Here is a 26,852-nt window from a genome sequence, read left to right as displayed (position 1 = left end):
ACTGTACAAAAGAATGTGGAGAATCTCTATATACAGATGTAGAGTTACTGCTAGCACTTTTTTTTAGGTGAAAAGGTCACATTTAGAGCAGTGTATATATTAGTTTATATTGTATTATTAAGAAGAGACAATGGAAGGTAAGACCAAAAGCTAATAGTTAGCTTAGGGAGAGGGATCAGGAGTGAAACAAGATATTTCTGAATTATTGTAAAGTTTTGACATTAAAACTATGTAAATTTTACTCAAAAAAGCATAAAATGAATGAAAGATAGAAAGCAATCCTTGAAAATTAAAATCAAAAAGAAGTGAACCAGTTTATCAAGTTGAATACATTCTGATATAGAAAAAAGTATTGTTTTAACAAATCTTAAAACTCAGTATTTTGTATGTTCTGAATAGAAAATAATCTAAGGACAAAAGAACTACAAAGAAATCTTTAAATAACCTTGCACTTATAATAATATTAGTGTTGTTATATTGGAACTATCTTAGGATGTTGTAGGATAAAACAAATAAGTAAGGCTGTTATCAGAGCTTCCCAGGTGGCTCAGTGATAAAGAACCCACCTGCCGACACAGAAGACAGAGTTCGATCCCTGGGTTGGCAATCTCCCTTGGAGGAGGAAATGGCAACTCACTCCGGTATTCTTGCCTGGAATATTCCAGGACAGGAGCCTGGCAGGTGCAGAGTTGGACTTGACTGAGCACATATGCATAATGCTGTTACCATTAGAATACAAGATTTTCAGCAAAAGAGAAGAGCGATAAAGGCATAAAATCAAAAAAATTAAAATGCCATTACCTAAATTTGAATTGGAAATGTCAGTGTGAACTCATTATTTTTTTTTTCTTCTATGATTTCTATCTCTATTGTAGAAGTCTGGAAGTAATAACAACACAATAACAATGTTATCTAGATTATGGTCTCTAGATACCATCCCAATTTAAAAGGAACCAGGAATCTTTGTTGGATAAATGGCTAATTTCAGTTCTGAAGAAGTGATACAGAATGTCATGCCAGAAAACAAGGAAACTAACAGAGACAACGGGTTCATATCAAAAGGACACTGAAATCAGCTGCAGGGGCTGTCACTGACAGAAGACTGGGTAGTGTGGGCTTCAGAGTGAATAGTAACTACAGTTCATTAAGTCACACTGAGTTAATAAGAGCCATGACATCATAATAATACTAAAAATATAAAAGAAACAAAAACTAAGCAAGCAGAACTCATGGAACATCATTATCATTCCTATGGCAGCAACACATTCTGAAAATTGAAAAACTTTAAGCATTTATCCTGCCTTTCCAGTATGCAAGGTATTCAGAGAAACCAAATTCTTGATGTTGAAAAGCATTGTCGAAATATTGTTGTTAAGTTTAACCATTCACATAAGGTTTAAATTTTTTCAGTATTTTTGCTTTGAGTTTTTTAAAGAGTGCTTTAAACTGAGCTGCCCAATTAGGTTTTTCTACTTTACAAAGCTAGATTCAAATTTTATCTTTTTGCTTTCCTGTATGTTAATTTCCTACACATAGTATAATAAATTGTATTCTTGTTTGATACATTGTTCTTCTGTGTTGTTGCAAATTGCCCTTTCTGCAGTATCCTGGTATGAACCAGCTGTCCTCCAGTCTGGGAGGATTGAGTCTTCAGAGTTCTTCACAGCCAGAAAGCTTGAGACCTGTCAACCTTACTCAGGAGAGGAATATTTTACCCATGACTCCTGTTTGGGCTCCTGTACCCAACTTGAATTTAGACCTCAAGAAATTAAACTGTAGCCCAGAGTAAGTATTTATAATCTTTAGTAAGTAAAAACCTTGTCAAAAACATTGCATGACTTTCAAACATAGTAAAAATATTATGGTATTAATTCCTTGATTGGAAGTTTTGTTAATGTGAACTCTTGTAATTTAGTTTGTGTAGAAATTCTAGATGTAAAATTTAGTTTAAGTCATCGGTTCCTGTCCTCTTTGTTGCTGTCGAGTCTCATTCCTTGTCTCATTCCCTATTATCTAATGCTAGGGAAAGTTTTTTCTGTTTTAGTGAAGGGTTTTAGAAACCCAAATCTAACCATATTTTTCTTAAATTTCTTTCTCCTCACTTTTTACCAGTAGTAACTTCTTTTAAAGTAATCTTCCTTTTAAATTAGGTGAAATCTTAATTTAATGCAATTTTAATCTCTGCTTGAAAAGGATACAGATTAGATAAGTAGTTTTATTTCTAAATTTTCTTTTCCCACTTAGTGTTGAATGAGAAGACCCTTGCCCCAATGTGTATTTATCCATTTATTTAGCCTGAATATTGATTTGGATTTTCTTTATTGAGTATTTCCTCACCTCACAGAGAAGTTGGCAGCCTCCATCTGATGGCCACAAGCCAGTGGTGTATAAGCTCTGTTACTCACTTGCAGTGCCCCCCAAACCAAAAGTCCTCTGTTAGTGTCTGCTTTCTGTTTTTCTGTCTCCTAAGTCTAGAATGTTTCTCTCTACCCAGACATCGTCCTGCTTCTGGAATCTCTCCTTATAAACTCTGCTTCACAGACAACACTGTCTTCCTTGCATTAGAATAGTGTTCTTTAGAGGCAACACCGGAGAAGGCAGTGCACCCCACTCCAGTACTCTCGCCTGGAAAATCCCATGGACGGAGGAGCCTGATGGGCTGCAGTCCGTGAGGTTGCTAAGAGTTGGACATGACCGAGCGACTTCACTTTCAGTTTTCATTTCCATGCATTGGAGAAGGAAATGGCAACCCACTCCAGTGTTCTTGCCTGGAGAATCCCAGGAATGGGGGAGCCTGGTGGGCTGCCGTCTATGGGGTCGCACAGAGTCGGACACGACTGAAGCGACTTAGCAGCAGCAGCAGCAGAGGCAACATATATATATGTATTTTTAAGGCAATAGTTTTCCAGCTTAAAAAATAAAAAAGCTATATGTATTTTTAAGGCCCTAGTTTTCTAGCTTAAAAAAAAAAAGCTAACAAGTTCCTCTCTTTTTAACCAAAGTCTTATATAGATTTCTAATAGAGGAAACAGAATATGGGGGTGCTTTGAGGGTTCCACCTCTTCCACCATCCCCTACACCAGCCCCCAATCAGTGCCTAAGGCAGTGCCAAGACCATTTCCTAAAAAACGTAAAACCATTGATTCCAGATTGAAAGTTAGCTGCCCAAACTATGTGTAAGTTGCTATCAGGTCAATAAGTATGTGAATTATGGCCCTGTACTATGAATGGTTAGGCACCCCCTCCAAGTAGGTAAATACAGTATATGTTTATGTGTAAGAGATCACATAGATAGGGAATAGTTCTATGTTTCTACTCAATTATGTGTAAAATACATAAAATACCTTGTACCTAAATAGCAGAGTATTAGGCTTTAGAGCATTGGAGAAGGCAATGGCACCCCACTCCAGTACTCCTGCCTGGAAAATCCCATGGACGGAGGAGCCTGGTAGGCTGCAGCCCATGGGGTCGCTAAGAGTCGGACACGACTGAGCGACTTCACTTTCACTTTTCACTTTCATGCATTGGAGAAGGAAATGGCAACCCACTCGTGTTCTTGCCTGGAGAATCCCAGGGACGGGGGAGCCTGGTGGGCTGCCGTCTATGGGGTCACACAGAGTCGGACACGACTGAAGCGACTTAGCAGTAGCAGCAGCAGACTTTAGAGCATAGATTTAGAGTTTGACAGACCTAGATACTTATTGTGGTTCCACTGATAAGTATCCATGAAGCTGTGCCAATACTCTGTGTCTCAAATCTGTGTTGTCAACTGTATAACAGAAATAGTAATTGTGTCTGCATATTAAGATGAGTCATTCAGCATTTCAGTCAGTTCAGTTCGGTCACTCAGTCATGTCCGACTCTTTGTGACCCCATGGACTGCAGCATGACAGGCTTTCCTGTCCATCACCAACTCCTGGAGCTTGCTCAAACTCATGTCCATCATGTGAGTGATGCCATCCAACCGTCTTTCCCTCTGTCGTTCCTTCTCCTCCCGCCTTCAGTCTTTCCCAGCATCAGGGACTTTTCCAGGGAGTCAGTTCTTCGCATCAGGTGGCCAAAGTATTGAAGCTTCAGCTTCAGTCCTTCCAATGAACACCCAGGACTGATCTCCTTTAGGATGGACTGGTTGGATCTCCTTGCAGTCCAAGGGACTCTACAAGAGTCTTCTCTAACACCACAGTTCAAAAGCATCAATTCTTCAGCACTCAGCTTTCTTTATAGTCCAACTCTCACATCCATACATGACCACTGGGACTGAATGCTTTCTAAATTAGGTGCCAGACACTGTTTTTAGGTGCTGGGAATGAAGCGGTAAACCAAAGTTCTCAGTCTCATGCAGCCTGTATCCTATTAGGGAAGACACACTGTGAATAATCAAACCAATGGGTACGCAACGTAATCTCAGAATAACTCTGAAGTAGGGAATAGTAAGGATTGAGGTTGATTATTTTTAATTGAGGAGTCAGGATAGGTTTTCCCAAGGAGTTAACATTTGAATAGAGATCTGAATGAAATGAGAGAGCAAAATGTGACTCTGGAAAGAGGGCGCCAAGCTGCATGAACAGCAAATGCAGTGGTCCTGAAGCAGAAACCAGCTTGGTGTGTTCGGGGAACTCACCAGTGTGGAGTCAACCCATATCTGGATTATCTCAACATACTGTCAACCACTCTTCTTAAAATTCCTGTCACCATTTCCAGCACCTCTGCTTTGTATCTCTGGTTGCTCCTTTATTGGTTCTGTGTCTGCTGATCTCAAGTTGTGAGCACTAGTCTGTGAGAGGAATAGTGCTAGGGTGACACAGTGAACAAAAGGTCGCTGATAGAGAAGATAAAGTGCACAGCTAAAGCAGGTCAGACTACCTGATGCCATAGAGGCATAAGTAGACCTCAGAGCACAGAGGAAGAAGTCTTTCCTTCTGACTTGTGAGCAGGGTGAGGGTGGTTTCACAGGAAGCTAGAACTCTGATGAGGCTTAGAAAAAGGAGGCGTTCAACAGGTGAAGGACGCACAGTAGATCAGGAGCCGCATCCTTAAGATGCAAAGGTACCTTTTCAGTCATGTTTTCTGCCCCCTGCTGTTCATGCCCTGATGGTCATACTAGAGTTACTGTGTTTTCCTGAGTGTGTTATACTTTTTCACCATGAAAATGTTGAGTCCTTAATTTGGATCTTTTGACATATAAATTACATATATACCTGTTAAGTCATCAGGACCCTCATAGTTCTGTAGTATGTCCAGTGATTTTCACGTATCCTCTTGACTGTCTAGCTGTCTGCAAGTATCCACATCAGTATTAGTATTTTTCCTGATAGCTAACATAGTCCCTGTTGTTTCTGTCTTTACAGTTCATTTCGGTGTACTTTAACAAATATTCCACAGACACAGGCGTTACTGAATAAAGCTAAGCTTCCTTTAGGATTGTTGTTACATCCCTTCAGAGACCTAACGGTAAAGTAACATATTTTAAGGTATTTGTGGGTGTTGACCTCTGTACTTAATGTGCAAGATGTTTGGATTGTATATTTTCTTAGAATATTTATTTTGTTTTATTGAAAGTAGAATTAATTATTTCAGTTTCGATACAACAAACATTTTCTATCACCTGCTGATAGGAGCAAAAACGTAGAGGCAGATAATTGCGGTGCAGGATGACTAATACCTGTAACTAATCAGCATCTGTGACGTAGTTAAGTAACGAGCACAGTACTGGAGGGGTTTCCTCTGGGTACAGTAGCGGGTGTTTTCTACAACAATGAGATCTGAGCTGGGTTTGGAAAGAGTAGTAGTTTTAGTGGTACTGTGGAATGGCCATAGGTGACAAACTTCAGCAGTTATTTTTAAACATAAAGGAAACACCACCAGCGGCGCACAGTTAGGGAGGAAAACCATACAGTTGTTCCCAACTGTATTAATCAAGTAACCTTTGTAATAATAAAGTCTAAATTCTTGAAGCCTATTGAATTAAAATGTTATTTTTTAAAGTTTCCATAGTCTATTTGATATAATACCTAGCATGCTGGATTTTTTATACATATTCTGGTATTTCATGCAAGCATATTGTATTTAAACTAAAATTCCTAAACTTCAGAAAAAACATTTAATCAGATACATTTTATTTATACTTTATAAGTTGTGTTTCACCCTCATACTTCTTTATAACTACGGTTTTTTTACCCTCTATTGCTAATGAGTTTCTTTTGCTCTCATTCAACCAAAAAATATTTTTTGATTACCTGTCACGCTGAGTGCTGAGGATACAAAGGTCATTAAGCTTCCTTGTGGAGTTTTCTTTCCTCAAGTGAATAGAAAATAAAATAATTATAATATATGATAAGTACCTTCATTATATTCATTCAGTAAGTACTATTTGACCAGCTGTAATAAAATTGCAGCCTTTATTTCTAAACCAACATAGGTAATTTCCCAGATTCTGGAAGTGTATACACTAAATTGGCAGCAGTGACTTCCTTGGGAATGTAGAATTCTGGGTAATTTTTAATTTTCTCATTTTCAGTTAAATATATTTCCTGATATTTTCACAAATAACATGTAGTTACTTATGTATAAAGTTCCTGTCCCACACTAAGCCTTGAGAGATGTACTGTCTTTAAGGCACATTGTCCTTGGTTTCTGCTGACCCGTGGTCCCCATCCAGGCTGTATGGCTGCCTAACGAGCAGGGCCTTGGAGTCTGGTACCAGGTGCAGTCAGGCGGCAAAGACAGACATTTTATACACTGCGAGTTTCTCACACTTGCTTCTTATCAGTGTAGCTGATAAGCTGAGGTTATTATATTATCTTGGCCAACCAGACTTGCTTCTCTGCCAGTAACTTTCATTACATTTGATTTGGCTTTATTTTACTGTTATTTTACAGTTTGTGTTAGAAGAGGGAGAAACTTGATAGCTGCTTATGTTGCTCAGTGCACCACTGGAATTTATTAAAATACTTCAGTTTCAAAACACAAATGTGTTTTCTGTTCTGCATAGGGAGCAGAGCAGTATGTGGTCCATTTTTCCTCTGGGGTGTTTTTTCTGCTACAACATCTTTATTCTTTTTCCTAGCAATTGCCAGTGATAACATCCAATACCATTGTGAGGTGCCGATCTTGTCGAACATATATCAACCCTTTTGTATCCTTCATTGATCAACGTAGATGGAAATGCAATTTGTGCTATAGAGTTAATGATGGTGAGTTTCATATTCTTTTTTAATATTTGTTTCATTTATTTGTCTGTTCCAGGTCTTAGTTGAGGATGTATAGTTGTGGCATGTGGAATCTTTAGTTAACAGCAGGTGAGCTCTAGATCTCAGACTAGGGATCAAAGCTGGGCCACCTACATTGGGAGCAGAGTCTTAGCCATTGGACTATCAGGGAAGTCCCTCAGATTCTTAAAATAACGTGTCTTATATTATTTTAGACATTTTGACATTGTTGCTATTATCTGGTGTCTCCTCACTGTTTATAAACTTTCATGACACTTTTAATGAATAGAATGCAGGCTAGGGACACTTCATTTTTGGCTGGCCAAGGGGATAATGCGGACTGCGACAGGGAGGGGAGAAGGTAAAAAGAATTCATAGATTATTTTTGAAGAAGTGAAGTGCAGCAGTGCAGCTCCGATAGATGAGAGCATGCGCACTAATCATGCTTGACCCTGACAAGTTTAGGTTGTCTTCTTTCTGTACATGTGGTCCATTCAGCTCAGTGTAGATCTCTGCTGGTGTGTGTGGACACACGTGTGCATGTGCATCTGCTGTCCCCTTCAGGGACATGTCTTAGATCCTCTTACGATGATTGCTTTCAAATCTGTGTTTCTGATTTCTTTGCCATGTCATGTGACATAATAAATAGGACATAAGCCTAAGAAGCAAGGCTACTTGTGTCCTGGTTTTCTCATCTAATTTCAGAAGATAAGTTTTCTTGTCCTCCTGATTTGTTTTTTTAAAGAAGGTTTAGGGGATTAGTTTTTACCATTCAGTTCAGTTCAGTTCAGTTACTCAGTCGTGTCCAGCTGTTTGCGACCCCATGAATTGCAGCACACCAGGCCTCCCTGTCCATCACCAACTCCTGGAGTTCACTCAGACTCACGTCCATTGAGTCGGTGATGCCATCCAACCACCTCTGTCATCCCCTTCTCCTCCTGCCCCCAATCCCTCCCAGCATCAGAGTCTTTTCCAATGAGTCAACTCTTCGCATGAGGTGGCCAAAGTACTGGAGTTTCAGCTTTAGCATCATTCCTTCCAAAGACATCCCAGGGCTGATCTCCTTCAGAATGGACTGGTTGGATCTCCTTGTAGTCCAAGGGACTCTCAAGAGTCTTCTCCAACACCACAGTTCAAAAGCATCAATTCTTCGGCGCTCAGCTTTCTTCACAGTCCAACTCTCACATCCATACATGACCACAGGAAAAACCATAGCCTTAACTAGACGGACCTTTGTTGGCAACCATTAGATCTTCACAAAGCTTTTATAAACTTCATAAATATTAATGATAGAGGTGTTTATTTCTAGGCATATATATGTGTTTAGAAATTGTGCTACTAACTTTGTACTGGATTCCTAATCTTTTCTAGTTCCTGAAGAATTTATGTATAATCCCCTTACCCGATCCTATGGAGAGCCTCATAAACGGCCAGAAGTTCAGAATTCAACAGTGGAGTTCATTGCTTCTTCAGATTATATGGTAACTATTCAGTGTTAAAATTAGTCCTGCAGTGCAGTTGTATTGGTCATTTGGTAGTTTACTCTTAAGTGAATTCTTGTCTAAATTTTTAAATTGTCCATTGTATGATTTTTTTGAAATAGTGCTGAAACCTTGTACTTAACAAATAGATAACTCTTTGTATCTTTGTAAAGATTGCTTGATCTCCTAAAAGAACGCAGTTACATCACTAAGAAATGTTTCCTAATAAATGTTTCCTAATAAATATGTTTCCTACTTATCTACAATTTGTTGCCATTTTGATTTCATTACTTGCTTGTAATGAATATAAATATTCTTTTTACCATTTAGTATTTAAGATCCTTCAACAGAAAAACTCATGTTTTTGTCAAAAATTGCTTTTAAGAACTTGCTTTACACCTAGCACTTAACCCCTGGGATTCAACTGCCATCAGGTGACCCAATGGTACTAATGATTGTCAGGTTTAAAAATATAAATGTTTAAAGTAAAATATTTTTAGGAGTAGGGAGAGGGTTTAAAGGTTAATATTTAATAATAAATATGTTTACTTTTCCTTGGAAAGATATCTCGGCTATTACTCTATCAGGAAGACATTTAGCCCATCTGCTTAACCATTACTGTGTAATTACTGCCAAATCATGTTTAATCCATGAACAAATTTAAAAGATAAAAATCAAAGGAATGCCATTTTCATTACCTAAGATCTTATAAAACATTGATTCTATTTGTGTAGATACATATATATATATATTACAATCAGTAAATATCCAGTACTAGTTGTGATATAAAAAGAATGACTTATACCTACTAAATATGTTACATTATTTCTATTCCTTTCAGCTCCGTCCACCTCAACCTGCAGTTTACTTGTTTGTTTTAGATGTGTCTCATAATGCAGTAGAAGCTGGATATTTGACAATTTTGTGCCAGTCACTGTTAGAAAATCTAGACAAGTAAGAATTTTTTTTACTCATTGTGTGTGTGTGTGTGTGTGTGTGTGTGTGTGTATAAATGTATAAAATGTGAAGTGTGTTTATTAGCAGTTTATGGGGTTGGCTTTTATTAAGTTTGATTTCATTTATCACTAAAAGAGTACATCCTATCTACTTTAGAATAAAGATCTACGTATATTATTTGGATTTATAACTTTGTATCTGAATCTTAAAACCATAATAGTTTTAATACTTAGGAATTTAGATTTTATCTCTAACTATCCCTCTGACTTAGCAAGTCTGTGCACTTAGATCCAGACAACTCAACCTAGCCAGGGTATCAAGGATCTGGATGAGAGAAATCGAGCTGTAATTTATGCCTGAGCAAGAAGTTTTTCATAAGATAGTTTCAGATGTGCTAATGAGAAAATGAGCCAGATAAAGGGAAAGAGGGAATTGATAGTGTGCTGAATATTTTAAGAAGCCAGAAACTGAACTGGCATATTAGTAAGAAGCTTTATGGTGAAAGGGGAAACAAAGTATAGGATAAGGTGATTAAACTTATTAGTCTATCTACCAGTATTAGTCACGAAGGAGACCCTTAACTAACTTAAAAAGTGGATGTTCCAGGTCTCTGGGAAACAAAGTTGTTTGTACCTCTCTTTTTCTACTCCAACACCCATGAGAAGTATGACTTCAGGTTGTTTGTAATAGTAGCTTCCTACTGCAGGGGTTCTGGACTTGTGTAGAGGTGTAGGGGTGAATATATATTGAATATATATTCTATATATAGTGTATATATTGAATATATTATATATATTGTGTATATATAATATATGTATTCAATATATATTGAAATATATTTCAGTATTCAAAATACATGAATATTTTGTCAGAAGTACTTGGTAATTCCAAAAGGTTCTTGTCTCCCCTTTTCCGTTTGAGTTTGAGTTTGAGAGTCCTTCTTCTGTTGAGTGCTAGCTGTAGTCGCTATAATTGCATATCACTGATCTTGGCCTGTGAATAAACTGATAACATTGAAATATTCAAGATTAAAAACATCCAGAGATATTAAATGATTTGCTTTAAGTTTCTGTTAGTAACTTAGTGATTTCATATTTTTGTCCTTGATTGAAGCATTTGCCCTTTTTAAGTCACAAGTGCTTAATTCAGACATGACTTTAGCAGTGAGTAGCAAAGGAAGACGCTCTGCAAAGAAATAGCTGTTAAGACTGAAGAGTTAGCTTGCTGGGAAGGTATTTGATGATATAGCACTAGAAATAGGAGCCAGTGCAATGCAAGAGACGAGGGCTCAATCCCCAGGTTGGGAAGATCCCCTGCAGAAGGAAGTGGCAACCTACTCCAGTATTCTTGCCTGGAGAATTCTATGGACAGAGGAGCCTGGTGAACTACATACAGTCCATGGAGTTGCAAACGGTCAGACACGACTGAGACAAACACATTCACTTTTTACTTTCAGCAGAGATAAGTGATTATTTGCAAATTAAATGGTCTATGGAAAGCCAAAAAGATAATATTGGGAATGAAAAACAGTTTTTAAAATGTATATGTTTGATTAAAGTGGAAATTAAAAGTATCAGAAAAGTAAAAAAGTAAAGGTGATAGGCTAGCAATAAGATATTATCATGCTTCTGGAAAGGGCTGTGTATGTAACTTTGAGAAAGGAAATTTGATGCTGGAGCGGTTCTAGCTCAGCTTTGTATTTTGGCCTAGAGGTACGTAGTCTCCATTGCGACTGATAACAAATGACTCTAATAATCAGTGACCCTAGAAATCTCAAAGAAGTGAAGAAATTAGTCTGTAGAAACAAGATAAACCTTGACCAGTATTACTAAGCTAAACACCTACATAATTTGTTGTTTTCTGTTCTCTGAAATGCCTTTTTAAAAAATTGGAATATAATTGCTTTACAGTGTTGTGTTAGTTTCTGCTTTACAGTGTCATGAATCAGCCTCTGAGTAGCCTGATTGATCCTTCATAATAATAATAGTGCTGCTTGCTTTGATGCACACTGTTTCGGCATCCTGTAATATTAAAAAATATCTTTAAAGACATTGCTAAAACAATAAATTACATAAAAAATCGTAATAAATTACATTTAAAAATTATAGCAGTTAACATGATGGTACTTAGAAATATACTGATACTTTTGTAAGACATGGCATCTATCTTATTAATAAGGATAGCTTGCCAGGCTTTTTTTTTGACAGACTTTAAATGGTTATTTATTCTTTGCTGTATTATTGACTTGAATACTGACAGAAAATTTGAATACTTGAATACTCACAGAATATTTTTAAAAGAGTGGTCATAGATAAAATGTCTTGATGTTTCTGAATGTGGTTTTTATTTAAAATTTTACATGTTAAAATCTTTTCTTGAATAGTACTCATTTTGTCAATCTGTTCTTAAAATACTGAAACAACATACATGATTTTTGTAATATTGAAACTGAAAATATGAGCAATTTTTACTTAAAGGAGTTTGTTTCAGAGGAAAGTTATCAAGAAATCTTTGTTTTTTAAGCATATCATTTTAAGTTTTGATTTATTATTTGAAGATAGTTCTGTTATCAGAGGCATGAACTCTGAACATGTCTGGTTTCATCTTAAAATGGAATGCTTTATATTTACTCTTTTCTGATATGCGTTGGTTTAGATAGGGGTAACTATTCTGTCCTCTATATAAAAACATAAACAATTATTCTTAGTATTTTTAAAAAGAATATGTCCCTTAGCAGTTTGAATTTAAAATGATTATTTTTATCTTTAGGCTCCCTGGAGATTCACGAACAAGAATAGGATTCGTGACCTTTGATAGCACTATTCATTTCTACAATTTGCAAGAAGGATTATCACAGCCTCAAATGTTGATTGTATCTGATATAGATGGTAAGCAGTGAATAAAACAAAACTCTATTAATAAAACAGAATTTTGGAATTCAGGGTACTTTATTTTACAACATATCTTGTCATAATGCTGTACAGATAATTTAGCTCATTAGATATTTGTTTTAAAATAATTGCTTTCCTGGAAAGTACTTGAGTCAAAGTTTTTTACACCTACGTATGTGTACTTACACATGCTCACACACACACATGTATGATATGTACAGAGGATATATATTAAAGCAGTATTGTGCATACCCTTTACATGTTTGGACTTAGAAAACTAAGAATTTTTAAATTCGAAATTCTTTTGAGTTTATTTATATTTTGGTTAAAATATATGTTTTCCCTATAGATGTTTTTCTACCTACTCCGGATAGCTTACTTGTGAATCTATATGAAAGTAAAGAGGTGAGATTGAATTTTTTTTTTTAAGTATTAAAGTATTTCTGTTACTTCATCTGATTGTAATGTTGAACATGTGTTTCCTTGGTATATATTAACATTGCAGTAAACAATGTAGGTAGCATATCTGTTGACTACTCACTTTACAGTCCTCCAAAATGTAGTGGCATATACTGTACTCTGGAATATTGCCCTTCCTTCTCAGTAATTCAGCTTTCAATCTTTGTTTCCCCAGCTTATAAAAGACTTATTGAATGCGTTACCCAATATGTTCACCAATACAAGAGAAACACACAGTGCTCTGGGTCCTGCTCTCCAGGCTGCCTTTAAATTAATGTCTCCAACAGGGGGCCGTGTGTCTCTATTTCAGACACAGTTACCTTCCTTGGGGGCAGGGCTTCTGCAGTCCAGAGAAGATCCTAATCAGAGATCAAGCACAAAGGTATTTTATATTAGTTCCTCTCTCATATTCAAGATCATGGCTTCTACCTCTATTGACTTAATTATTTGAGTCTATTTTTCTAATTCTTTGATAGTGAAAAAAAAAAACAACTGGTAAGAGAGTTTAATTCAAATTACCATTTTGTTGTTGTGTTGCAGTGTGTTCTTTTTAATACTTTGTTTATGAGTCATAGAAATTTAGAAATTATCTACTATAAGCCTTTTTTTACAGATGAGGAAACAGATTCAACAGTCTTGCCAAAAGTTAAATAAATATTTAATGGTAAAGATGTGACTTGGATTTTCTGACTCTAGTGTTCTTTTCTATTTCACAATTGATAAAACTTACTAAATCTGAGATATAATTTAATATGCACATATTAATAAACTTTTAATGAAGGTAATACAAATCACTGTATAAAACTTGGAACATGGAAACATATAGATGATCGGTTATCTTACTGTCAAGATAATAGTAGTTAAATAAATACAAGTAAGCGCAGTTGGGCATCATACATGTATACTATATTTTTTTGTTGACTTTTTTCACTGAAGTGAGCATTCACTCATAGTGAGCATTTTTGGAGGTCCCTAAAAATTCTACTTAAAAAAGGTTTTTTAGTAAATGAGAAAAACATGATTTCGTTAATTGTTTTCTTGCTGTTTAAGAGTGAAATGAGGCTGAATGTTCCTAAGGTTTTACAGTGAAGACTTGGTCAGGGTATTTTAACCCCAATTTCAAATACTCGTTTTTGTTCTGTAAATAAGTTTTGTCTGACCTCAACTTATATATATGAAAATGTCCATTGCAACTAGTTATGAGTATGAATTAAAGTTTTAATAGTGTTGTAAATCTTTAGCCACATATTCAGTTTTTCCCTAAGATAAATTCCTAGAAGTGAAATTATTGGATCGATGAGTATAAACTGTATTTAAAATTATTATTTTATTTTACTTACTGGGATTTTTAATCAACCTGTACTCTTAAGGACTCTGATCTTCTGGGCACCATTAAGGATTGCTACTTTTTTATTCTTTACCAATTTGCTAAAGAAGAATAGCACTGTGTTTTACTTTTGAATAGCACCGTATTTTACTTTTTATGAAATTATGTTTTTAAATTGCTTTTGAGAAAGAAGCTAATTTTAAAATAAACTGGGGACAAGTATATTTTTTAACTCATCAACAAGTACAGCTAGCTTTATCCACTGCGTTGATCCATCGTAATCCATTATGGAACACTGAACAAAAGCAAAGTGTTTACTGATTTCTTTGATACAGTTTTGGGTTTTTTGTTCTCATGTAACTTTTAGAAGTATTGTCTATCTGCCTGAGACTCAAGAATTTAAGTGTCTGTTCTGTTTTAAACTCTAATATAATAATCATACACTATAATTGAAACATTTTGTTGTGCAATGTAGTGAAATAATTAAGAACTTGGAGCCCGGCTCTTGCATTCTTAACTCTTCTCTAGTGCCATCTCCTCAGCTTAAGTGTCCTGATACCAACTGGAAGGATTTTGCTTAATCTGTTAGTCTCTCCTGTTATTGTGTAACAATATATATATAATAATTGGTAACAGCACTCATTCTGGAGCCAGACTGCCTGGATATTCCAGCATCTACCACTCAATAACTATGTAATTAGTCATTTGTTTGCCTCAGTTTCCTCATCTGTAAAATGTTGTTAACTCTGTGAAATATATATTATTATGAGGATTAAATAATTTAATTATATAAGACATCTATGCTGCCCTGCTGCTGCTGAGTCGCTTCAGTCATGTCTGACTCTGTGTGACCCCATAGACGGCAGCCCATCAGGCTCCCCCATCCCTGGGATTCTCCAGGCAAGAACACTGGAGTGGGTTGCCATTTCCTTCTCCAATGCTGCCCTATATGTGCTTTTATAAATGTTAGTGATTATTCTCATAGGAAATCTATGCCAACTACCTAGACATAAAAAAAAAAAAAATCCATAGTTTGATAGGGGGACAGACAATATTCTCTTCCTGATTGTAACAGACAGAAATATATGATAATTCAAGATTTTCTAGCTCTTACTTTATGACCTGTTGACTTAGGTTGTACAACATCTTGGCCCTGCAACTGATTTTTATAAGAAACTCGCTTTAGATTGCTCAGGGCAGCAGACTGCCGTGGATCTGTTCCTTTTAAGTTCCCAGTATTCTGATCTCGCTTCTCTAGGTAAGGACATAACATTGTATTTATCTGTTTTTACATAAACATTTTTAGCATATAATTAAATGTAAATTCTTTACTAAGAGTTCTCAGTTGTTTGGGAGGAAGACCTGTGAATTAGATAATGTCTATGAAAATTACCACTAAACTTTAAAAAAAAAAAAACCCTAACCCTATACAAATGTAAAATGTCAATCTGGGTTGTTGTTTTTATTTAAATACAATTCTTTTACCATTCTGCTCAACAGTAAACTTAATATATATTATGTTTTATAAATATATCTTTCTCAGATTTATATATTATCCCCATTTTTGACCACTGTATGTTTTTTTTCATTATAACTTAGACTTCTTCATAATACAGAATCTGTACTGCTGTTGGACAAATAAATGTTATCGTTTCAGTAGCTAATACTTTTCCTTTTTCTCTCTAAAGCTTGCATGTCCAAGTATTCTGCAGGGTGCATCTATTATTACCCATCTTTCCACTATACTCACAATCCCTCGCAAGCAGAAAAGTTACAAAAAGATCTAAAACGGTATCTCACAAGAAAAATTGGATTTGAAGCTGTTATGAGAATAAGGTGTACTAAAGGTATGAAATTACAAAAATTATGCTTTATATTATATACTTTTTTCAAAATTAAAAAGCATTCACATATTGACAACCTGTGACCACCTTTCATTATCATAAAAAAGATTTTCTACTTGATCCAACTAGCTGTACTGTTTTAAATAATATTATTAAATATTTATTGTTCAATTTTTTAAGTAATTTGAATAAGTAGGTAGAGGAAATGCTTTGCCTTATTAGGAGGAAGTCAAGAGAAAGCCCATATTGGAGGTGATTTCAGATGAATTTGAGGAATAGGGAGGATCTTAAGTGAGAATTGTCAAATTAATGAATGACCTTTGCCTTCCTCATCAAACAGCCTTCAGTTTAGGTTATCTCTGTTTTATGTGAAAAGTATTGCTCCCCAGTTATCCTTTTGATTCAAAATCAGAGATATTTTTTATTTAAAAAGTAGCTTTAACCTGAGGTAAAGACACTAGTGCTACCTCATCTTTTATAACAAGTTTTCTTTTCCCTAGGTCTTTCCATGCACACTTTTCATGGAAATTTCTTTGTCCGTTCCACTGATTTGTTATCCCTCGCCAACATCAATCCCGATGCTGGATTTGCAGTACAACTCTCTATTGAAGAAAGTTTGACAGATACTTCCTTAGTGTGCTTTCAAACAGCCCTATTATATACATCTAGCAAAGGTAATGTTAACAGAACTGAAATGTAACCTGCCCCAGTAATTCTCCCCTCTTTTCACCTACCGGGAGACTGGGGATAGTGAACACCAATGGGAAATAATGGAATTTGTGTTCATCAAATATACGTTCCGTTCTTTTTTTTAATACTCATTTTTGAATCTTCAGAGAGTACCTTTTTTGACTTGTGGAAGACTTGTACTCCCAAAATCATATTAGCATAATAACTCAAACTAAATCTGTCTGGGTTATCCTGAGCGTTATTTCTTTATCCATAACATGAGAAATTCTCCATGGCACTTAAGGTCTACATGGTCTGTTTTCTGACATCATACCTTGTAACATATAATTTAGAATGAGTAATGCTAAGATAAAAACCAGAACCTAGTGTTCAAAATATAGTGTGTGTTCATAGTCTATGTTCAGGTTTAGAGAATGTTTAATTTTCTTTAAAACATGTTCGTTGTAAAACTTTGGTTTTGCCATTTCAAAATTCTGTTGGTAATTTCATACCATCAAACAATAACTTGAATAATATTTTGACCTATTTGCTTCTTTATTTCTTGGCCTAATGTATTTTGCAATGATGTGGATTCATCCTTTGACTAGGTGAGCGGAGAATCAGAGTGCACACTCTTTGCTTGCCAGTGGTCAGTTCGTTAGCAGATGTATACGCGGGAGTGGATGTACAAGCTGCCATCTGCCTCCTGGCAAACATGGGTAAGTAAAAAAGTGAAGCAACGGGTGAAATATGTTTTTCTGTACTAAAATCTGAAGCCTGGGCGTTGTTTTACCCTAGAAATTCCTCATTTAAAAAGTATTTATATTTTACATTTTCATTTACAACAGTGCGAATTGGGCTGTTCTCATTCTTACGAATTCTTTAGTTTAAAAATCATGTGTGGGATTCATAATCATTAATAACTGGTAGCATCTCAAGTGTTTTTCAAATGGGGACTTCATGAACAAACTGTGGTACATCCATATGATGGAATACAACTCAGCAATAAAAAGGAATGAACTGTTGATATGTGAACAGACGTGGATGACTCTCAAAGGCGTTATGCTAAGTGAAAGAAGCTAAACTCAAAACGCTACATACAAAGGATTCATTCATTCAACATTCTGGAAAAGTGAAAATTATAAGAAAGAAGAATAGCTCACTGATGATCAGGGTTGGTGGCAGGAGGAGGATTTTTACTACAAAGGGGCAGCCACACTCAAGGGAACAACTGAAATGTATATTTCTAATCTAAAAATGAACTTTCTGTTTCTTAAGTACTGCATGTAAATTTTCTCTCTCACAGTATTCACTGGCATCTAATGGTTAAAAACTTTATCATTTTGGTTGCTTTATAGCTGTGGATCGATCAATTTCCTCAAGTCTATCGGATGCAAGAGATGCCTTAGTGAATGCTGTGGTGGATTCCTTATCTGCGTATGGCTCAACTGTCTCAAATGTACAGCACTCGGGGTTGATAGCACCCAGCTCCCTCAAGTTATTTCCTCTCTATGTTTTGGCCCTTCTCAAACAGGTAGCTCTCTATACATTGTTAGATTTAATAGTCTTTTGAAATTTTCAATATATAGGTTTCCAAACCTAGTTTTTCTGGTGGGTGGTAGGGGATTAAATACTTGATTAGACAGTTGCAGCATTGGACGAGTCATAAGCAGGAAGAGATGAATGGAAAATGAAGGTATGCAAATACATGATGACCCTCGTGAAACTGTATGCTCTCACTCTAGCGTGTGGGAGCAGTGTGAATAATGGTGTGCATATAGCACACTCCTAGTGTGTGCTCCTGGAAAGAGACTCTAAGGAAAGGGCCTGCTGTTCACTGAGCATCTTCCCAAGCCTCAGGCACCGCAATACGTGTTATATACATATCATCGTATTTAATCCTTACAGCTGCCTAGAGGTATTATTTTCCCCTTTTTTCTTACGATGTCAGTATACCTTTGAGAAGCTAAGTAACTTGCTCACGTATCTACCAATTCTGAGCTGAAAACTGAATCCAGGCCTATCTGGTGTGAAGGCTGTGCTTTTCCCATGGCTGATGGTATATATCTGTTTTAATATTTGTCCACCATATTTATGTTTTACTGAAAAATGTATATTGTTTCTCCATGTAGAAAGCATTTAGAACCGGCACAAGCACACGCCTGGATGATCGTGTATACGCCATGTGTCAGATAAAGTGTCAGCCACTTGTTCATCTAATGAAAATGATTCATCCCAACCTGTACAGGATAGACAGATTGACAGATGAGGTATGGTTTTTTTTTTTCCATTGTGTTTGAAATTTTGTAATTTAAATTTATTTGGGTGTCTTGATTCTGCATCTAAGATAGTAATGTATTGTTAACAATTTCTTCCATCTGTTTTCCCCCTGTGACAATAATACATTAAATACAGATGTTAACTACGGATTTGATTAGACAACAGGACTATTAGATAGTATCATGGTTATGGCATTTTCAAAAATAGTTTCATATGGGAAGTGATTCACTTCATGAATTTGGTTACATTTACTACAAAACTGCATTATAGAAGGGTATTTCCATTTGTATTTTGAAGATACTGACAGTTTCTGATGTGATCAGAGTGGAACTTTGACTATATTATTGTAAAATAATCTGGTATGCAACAGTATTTTTAGTATGCAAATATGTAATGTCTTTTTTCCTACTCTTTGGAATCAAAAAGTCCTTTGTAGCAGATATCGTAGTTGTACTTGTAATATATCCTGACCCCAGAAGGGAAGGAAATGGGCAGATCTTTTTACCTAGTCAAGTTTTTATCTTTTAAATTTGAATACCTTTGTTCAAAGGTCAACTGTAGTTTTTACATATTACAAAATTATCAAGTATTTTTCAGTATCAGAGCTAGTGGCCCTTAGCTTCCAGCCTGGGGTAATAGTAATGGAAGGTCATTCACATTCTGTCTTTTTTCTTTTCAGGGGGCAATACACGTTAATGACAGGGTTGTACCTCAGCCACCTCTTCAAAAATTGTCTGCAGAAAAACTGACACGAGAAGGTGCTTTCCTTATGGACTGTGGCTCTGTAAGTACCCTTTAGTGACAAAGCTCCTTTTGCAGCTGGCAAAAGGAGAAACACAGGATCCAGCTCTGTTACCACAGATCAGGCCATGAAAGGTGGATTGGGAACTCAGGGACAATAAATTGGAACTGGCTCAGGAGATCAATTTATTTAAGAGAAGTAAAGAGATAAATTCCTTACTTCAAGGAATTTTTCGTCTAGAATCATAAAATTTTAAGGGACCTCAAGAATTTTTCTAGTTCAACTTGATCTATTGTCTGAAATGCCATTAATAATGAGGATTTCATGAGATGTCATTGGACAGGGTGGTGGTGAAGGGTGTCAGAATAGGCAGGGTGGCTTCATGAATGACACCTTGTGACCAGGAAAAGAAGTCCAGTAGCCACAGTACGGGGTGGGGCAGTGGTAGGGGGCAGGGGACATTAGTACAGAGACAGTGATTGAAATAATGGAAACAGTGGGTAGGAAATACAGTAAGTCATATACCTTGGTTGAAGCATTGGGGGAAGAGTAAGGAAAATGGTAAATGTATTTTATGAGAAGCTTGAAATTGAAGCAGAAAAGATATGAGCCACTCTGGATTCCTGAATGCAGGTTCCAAACATGCAGGTTCCAGGTTTCCTGTTTACTTTCATGTTTGTTCCTACTCGATTTGAGCTAGTGTACTGTGCCTCTTGTATGCTTGATGATTTTGAGAAGATTAGCTGTAATGAGTTTCCAATTAGGGAGTGTTACTGTGGTTTGTTTTGTTTTTAGGTTTTTTACATTTGGATTGGAAAGAGCTGTGACAATAACTTTATAGAGGATGTGCTTGGGTATCCTGATTTTGCATCAATACCACAGAAAATGGTCAGTGGATTCATATAGTTTTAACTTTTTGTGTACTTGTTTAATTTTTCTTTTTTGAGATATAATGCACATAAGAGTCACCATTTTAATCATTTTAAAATGTACAATGCATTTGTTTTTATTATATTCACAATGTTTACAACCATTTCCAGTATATAATTTCAGAGCATTTACATCACCTCAGAAAGAAACCTGTATCTCCCAACCTTTCTGTTTTCCCTGGGCAGCCACTAACCTACTCTATCTGTGTGAATTTGCCTGTTCTGGACAATTCGTATATATGGAATCACACAGTGCAAGGCCTTTTGAGTTTGGCTTCTTCTCACCATGATTTCAACATCCATGTTGTAATGTGTATCAGTACTTCCTCCTTTTTTATGACTAAATAATAGTCCATTGTATGAATATATCACATTTTGTTTATCCAGTCATCTCTTCTTGGACATTTAGGTTATCTCTACTCTGGTGCTATTGTGAGAAGTGCTTCCATGAGCAGTTTGTGTACAAATGTTTGTGTGAACATGTTTTCAAGTTCTCCTAGATATGTAACTAGAAGTAGAATTGCTGGGTCATACGGTAAACTTTTTACGCAACTCCAAACTATTTTCCTGGAGAAGGCAATGGCAACCCACTCCAGTACTCTTGCCTGGAAAATCCCATGGATGGAGGAGCCTGGTAGGCTGCAGTCCATGGGGTTGCTAAGGGTCGGATGCGACTGAGCGATTTCACTTTCACTTTTCACTTTCACGCATTGGAGAAGGAAATGGCAACCCACTCCAGTGTTCTTGCCTGGAGAATCCCAGGGACGGGGGAGCCTGGTGGGCTGCCGTCTAAGGGGTCGCACAGAGTCGGACATGACTAAAGTGACTTGGCATAGCATAGCAAACTATTTTCCAACAACTTTAATTTGTCTAATTTAAATTATTTTGCTGATAATAAACATAATTTTTTCAGTAAGCCTGTACTGTATGTATGTTGATACCAAAGAAATATGATTCCGAAAGCAGTTCTCTATGCTACTTAATGGAAAAGGCTTACCTTATTCTTGGATGTTGTAAATATGCCCTTTCTCCTAAAATTAATATAAGTCAATGTAATTCTTAACCACGTTTGCTATTTATTTTTTAAAATTTGCCACATTAATCCAGAGTTTATTTCTAAGACTCAACAAAGAAGAAAAATGAGAAAATGATTTGAACAGGTAATTCATAGGTAGAAATTATAGTAGTGGCCATATGGATCAATGTTCAGCTTCATTTATAATTAAGAAAACAAAATAAACTATTAATAACAGCATAGTATTTCTTTCATTTATCAGATTTTGCTCCCTGGTAAAAATTTTTTTAAATCTGATTATAGGCAATAATGCAGAGGGGATAGGTCAGCAGGCCTATTGATTGGACTGTATACATTTACACAGTCTTTAGGAGGGCCATTTGACAATATCTGTTGAAATTAAAATCACACCAGTGTATGACACAGTAAATTATTTACTCCTAAGAATGTATCCTGTAGATATACTCATGGAAGTATTCATATGTACACATATACTTAAGAGGATATCGTGCTTGTATGCCAAGTCTCTTCAGTCATGTCCAACTCTTTGCGACCTTTGGACTGTAGCCCAAGCTTCTCTGTCCATGGGATTATTCAGGCAAGAATACAGGAGAGCGTTGCCATGCCCTCCTTCAGGGGGATCTTTCCGACCCGGGGACTGAACCCGCATCTCCTGCGGCTCTTACATGGCTGGTGGATTCTTTATCACTGAGCCACCAGGGAAGCCCCAATTAAATCTCTGAATCTATTAAGAAGAATACAATCTGAAAAAGAAAACAATGTGCATAATATCCATTTGTATTTTCAAAATGTGTTTCTATATATAATAGTGGCTATAGTATATATCAGAGAAGGCAATGGCACCCCACTCCAGTACTCTTGCCTGGAAAATCCCACGGATGGAGGAGCCTGGTGGGCTGCAGTCCATGGGGTCGCTAAGAGTCGGACACAACTGAGCGACTTCACTTTCACTTTTCACTTGTTTCATTGGAGAAGGAAATGGCAACCCACTCCAGTGTTCTTGCCTGGAGAATCCCAGGGATGGGGGAGCCTGGTGGGCTGCCGTCTATGGGGTCACACAGAGTCAGACACGACTGAAGCGACTTAGCAGCATATTATATATATTTAGAAAATATATGAAAGAATGTACATAAAAACATGTTTTTCTTGTACTTTTTAAATGCTGATATAAATTTAAATATAATTAACCCAAACTTTTCTGTTTAAATTTTTGTATACTATGTACTTTGGAAAAAACTCATTGCACACATAGAAGAATATACTTTTTCTTCACTGCAGGTGGATTCTTTACTGTCTGAGCCACCAGGGAAGCCCTCAGATATACATACACGCACACATATATATAAAAGAATAGATTTTTTAGGTCCTTTAAAAAATAGTCTTGCTATGGTTTTTAAATATAACTAAACATTCACACTATTCTTTTAAATTTCTTGCCCTTCAATATTAAGGACAAAGGAAACATAAAATTCTGTAAGAATGTCTGTTATTAGAATAATGTTTATAATTGTTTATAAGTGAAATTGAAGCTTAATGATAGCCCCCCTGATCTGAATATTTCCTTTGGAAGAAACAAAAAGTATAACACAATATGAGTAACATACTAATTGTGTGTGTTTTATTGACTTGTCTGGAAAAACTATAATATTCAGGTAAAATGTCAGTGGCATGCTTATCATTAAATATGTCTTATTAGTCAGAAAAACAGATTTATCAACAATGTAAAAAATTTCTTGTGTTTGGTTGCTGCTGTTGGGGCTGGAATCGAGTGCTGGCGTTTGGTGGTGGTGGTGATTGTGATTGAGTTCTAATACTGCCTAAGTCTGTGAGAAAGAAAATGACTTCCTAATTGCATTTTTTGCCAGACACATCTTCCAGAGCTAGACACACTTTCATCAGAGAGAGCCAGATCCTTTATAACCTGGCTTAGAGACAGCAGACCATTAAGCCCAGTTCTTCATGTGGTAAAGTAAGTACTTCTGTAACTTAATTATGAAATTGTCTTATCCTGTCCAATCCATGTGAAATTGTTTGTCTTCAAATCAAATTTTAAATAATAATATCAGAACACATTGTAGTGGTAGAAGGCTGTTACTTGATTAACATCCCCTATCCTTTTTCGTAAAAGTCCCCACATATTTTTTCTAATGTATAAGTATTCTTTTTAATAATATGCATTTTTAGATAAATATTCCTTTTTCGTTTTCAGAGATGAGAGTCCTGCCAAAACCGAATTTTTTCAACATTTGATTGAAGACCGGACAGAAGCTGCCTTCTCTTACTATGAATTTTTGCTTCATGTTCAGCAGCAGATTTGTAAGTGAAGTGAAATAAAGTTGAATAAGAAGAAAGAGATCTATAACCTAGGTAAAGCATAATCTGTCAGAGAAGCACTTAGGAAATTTGAAACGAAGGCACTTGTTACAAGAGGCAGTACGTAGCGTAGCGCCTTGTCTGAGGCTTTGGCAAAAGGTAAAGAGGAAGAAGGAACTTGACAGATTTTCTTCACCCTAAGTTTGACGCTGATGATGCTGTTTCACCAAGTATATTCTGAGTTGGTTTCCACACATTTCCAGAGTGCAGCAGTACAGTTCTCTGTTCATTGCACGCTGGCAAACTTCTGTAGCTATGTGGGATGGTATGTCAATGAAAAATTAGATAAATTCTTTTTTCTTATAATTAATATAACACTTCTGGACTTGAACTTTGACAGGAGATGCCAAAAGGCAGTGGTACCGTGTTATTTGTTTATATGAATTACTTTTTAACAAGGAATGATTCATATTCATTAAATGAATTCAATATTTTCCCTGTAAAAACAATAGAATTTCAGTACATGAACTATAGAAAAAAATATATATATAATGTATATAAATGTTACATTTGTAAAGAAAATGTAAAAATGTAACTACAGAATATGAATTGCTTAAACTGTGCTGCATTGTTGGATGACAACTCTTTTTGTCGCAGTTAGAGAATGAGGTTGACTAATGCATATTATGAATTGAGTCCACAAAAGAAACACAAAACTCTTTGTAATTCTGTTAAATCTTTTATGTGGATTTATTTATGATCAGCCTACTAATTAAAAATATTTTGCTTGACAATATGGCTTTGTGTTTTGTGTGTTTATGGTTGGGGGAGAATTGGTGGTATTCTTACATCTATGATGTATTGGATTTATTGCTCAAGGAAATGCAATGATACTGTTTCATTAATTTTGTGGACATTACCAAGTACTTACTCTGTTTGTATTCGAAAACAAACCCTACTTTCAAAATATATATGACTGTTAACTAATCAAAACTTTAATTTGTCTTTCTTGGTTAAATTAGGCATTCTTTTTCCTTGCACATTCATAGCAAAATTTTTATAACATGTGACTATCCTATTTAATTGACTTTTAAGATTACCATCTGGAACTTTGAGAGCGATTTTTTAAAAAATCTTGTTTACTAACATTTATTTACTATAAAACTGTTAATGATCCATTAGGTTGTAGAATAAAATTTTATTATAAACACTGTAAAAGTCCTACTGATGAACTTTGGAAGGGAAAAGACTCTTGATGTGTGTGATGAGTGGTTTTGTGCTTGTTGGGTCTCTTTTCTTTGGATAAAAATAAAAGTACTCTCTCCCATTCCCTGCTGGAAATGAGAGGTTAAATGACTCACCCTAAATGACATTACTAATTAGTGACAGAGCTGATAGTAGAAGTCAGATGTTCTACCCACCCACCACCTACTCCGAGCCCAGCCCACCCCTAGCGCTGTATGTGTCCCCGTGCCCTGCGGCCTCCAGCAGGAGAGAATCCTACTGAATCAGGAGAAACTGCAGTGTTCCAAGGGCAGCTATATACTGTAATTACACAATACGGAGTATTGTGTTTCTAAATATTTTTGTCTTTGGCTAGTTTGTTCCTCATTTAATAGGTATTTATTAGCACTTAATACTTGCTAGATATTGGTTTATGCTCAAAACACAGAAAATCCTGATTTCACAGTGCTTACACTCCAGAGTGAGTGTGTGGACTGGGGAAAAGAGCACATTTGTATGTCAGGTGTGGGAAATGCAATGGGGAAAATAAGGCAGAAAAAGTATCAAGAATGCTGGTTTTGACAGCAACTAGGGAGGCCCTTCTGAAAAGGTGACCATTGAAGAGAGCCATGTGGCTGTCTGGAAGGAGAGGCATCCAGGGGGTGAATCTTTATGGTAGGTAAATGTGGAAGTTAGCCTTTGGTCACTGTGGTTTTCCCTATTAAAGAAGCACTTGGAGTCATCAGTTGAGAAAGGGTAAAGAGTGTTAGAATCCAAGAAATAGTCGCCTAGGAAGAGTAAGAGATGGGTTGACCAGTGGCTTGTAGTAGGGTTGTCAGGCAGCATGAACTTCAGCCAGTTAGCATGCCTTTTCCTTCTAGCCACATTTACTGCTTGGTGGAAAGTTGGATTTAAGTTAGAACAGAAGAGTAGGGGAACTGTGGATGTATACAAGGAAGCTCCTCTGTCATTGAGGTGAAAGGGATGCAAAGCGAGTGATAGATAAGAGCTCGGTAGTGGCAGTAGATAGAGAAGGGCTTAGTAGTGTGAAGGTCCTGTTGAGGTCAGAGAGCTGTCCGAGGGTGGAGACCAGAGGGAATGAACTGGAAAGACAGGAAGTGGCGGTCAGGATATGGGATGCTTGAAATTGAGGTTTGGGGAAGTTTAATCTAGATGTCTACAAATGCGCGGAGAGATGCCTACCTGGGGTTTGAGATCAAAAAGAGCCACCTTGAAAAGCCTTGTCCTCTAAAGGCAGCCAGACTTCAGTCAGAGAATGAAGATTGACATCAGTGGGAACATAGGTGAGGAGGTGAGGAGGTTGATCCTAATGGGCTGTAGACAGATTATCTATCATCCTCACTCCCTCCTATTGGACAAGTCTCTGGCCATTTGTTTTCTGAGGAGGGGAGTGATGAGAGAAAGGGGCATGCTCACCAGGAGTTCTCTGAGCCCCGTTTCACCAAATTGAAACTGTCATTAAAGTTAACAG

The 26,852-nt window shown here is 36.4% G+C and overlaps 1 protein-coding gene across 3 annotated transcripts in view; it reads left to right on the top strand.

Moving 5' to 3' along the window:
* Positions 1-24,930, top strand: part of SEC24B (SEC24 homolog B, COPII coat complex component) — an 80,908-nt gene extending 55,978 nt beyond the window's left edge. For 2 of the 3 annotated variants that reach the window (XM_070372023.1, XM_070372022.1), the window contains 18 exons: positions 1,604-1,785; positions 5,349-5,451; positions 7,067-7,193; positions 8,580-8,689; positions 9,531-9,643; positions 12,416-12,534; positions 12,887-12,942; positions 13,172-13,378; positions 15,458-15,581; positions 16,012-16,170; positions 16,668-16,841; positions 17,445-17,555; positions 18,195-18,370; positions 18,969-19,106; positions 19,796-19,900; positions 20,654-20,746; positions 23,689-23,792; positions 24,033-24,930. In XM_070372023.1, coding sequence (XP_070228124.1) covers positions 1,604-1,785; positions 5,349-5,451; positions 7,067-7,193; positions 8,580-8,689; positions 9,531-9,643; positions 12,416-12,534; positions 12,887-12,942; positions 13,172-13,378; positions 15,458-15,581; positions 16,012-16,170; positions 16,668-16,841; positions 17,445-17,555; positions 18,195-18,370; positions 18,969-19,106; positions 19,796-19,900; positions 20,654-20,746; positions 23,689-23,792; positions 24,033-24,147 — 2,316 coding nt within the window. In that variant the 3' untranslated portion in view covers positions 24,148-24,930. Of the gene's footprint in view, positions 1-1,603; positions 1,786-5,348; positions 5,452-7,066; positions 7,194-8,579; positions 8,690-9,530; positions 9,644-12,415; positions 12,535-12,886; positions 12,943-13,171; positions 13,379-15,457; positions 15,582-16,011; positions 16,171-16,667; positions 16,842-17,444; positions 17,556-18,194; positions 18,371-18,968; positions 19,107-19,795; positions 19,903-20,653; positions 20,747-23,688; positions 23,793-24,032 lie in introns of those variants that run through there. The other variant, XR_011464461.1, reaches the window with a different exon arrangement.
* The last annotated feature ends 1,922 nt before the right edge of the window (positions 24,931-26,852 follow it).

Source organism: Bos mutus, chromosome 6 (assembly GCF_027580195.1).
Source record: "Bos mutus isolate GX-2022 chromosome 6, NWIPB_WYAK_1.1, whole genome shotgun sequence".
Taxonomy (NCBI): domain Eukaryota; kingdom Metazoa; phylum Chordata; class Mammalia; order Artiodactyla; family Bovidae; genus Bos; species Bos mutus.
Note: the sequence above shows the minus strand (reverse complement) of the source record. Positions and strands in the feature narration are given on the sequence as shown.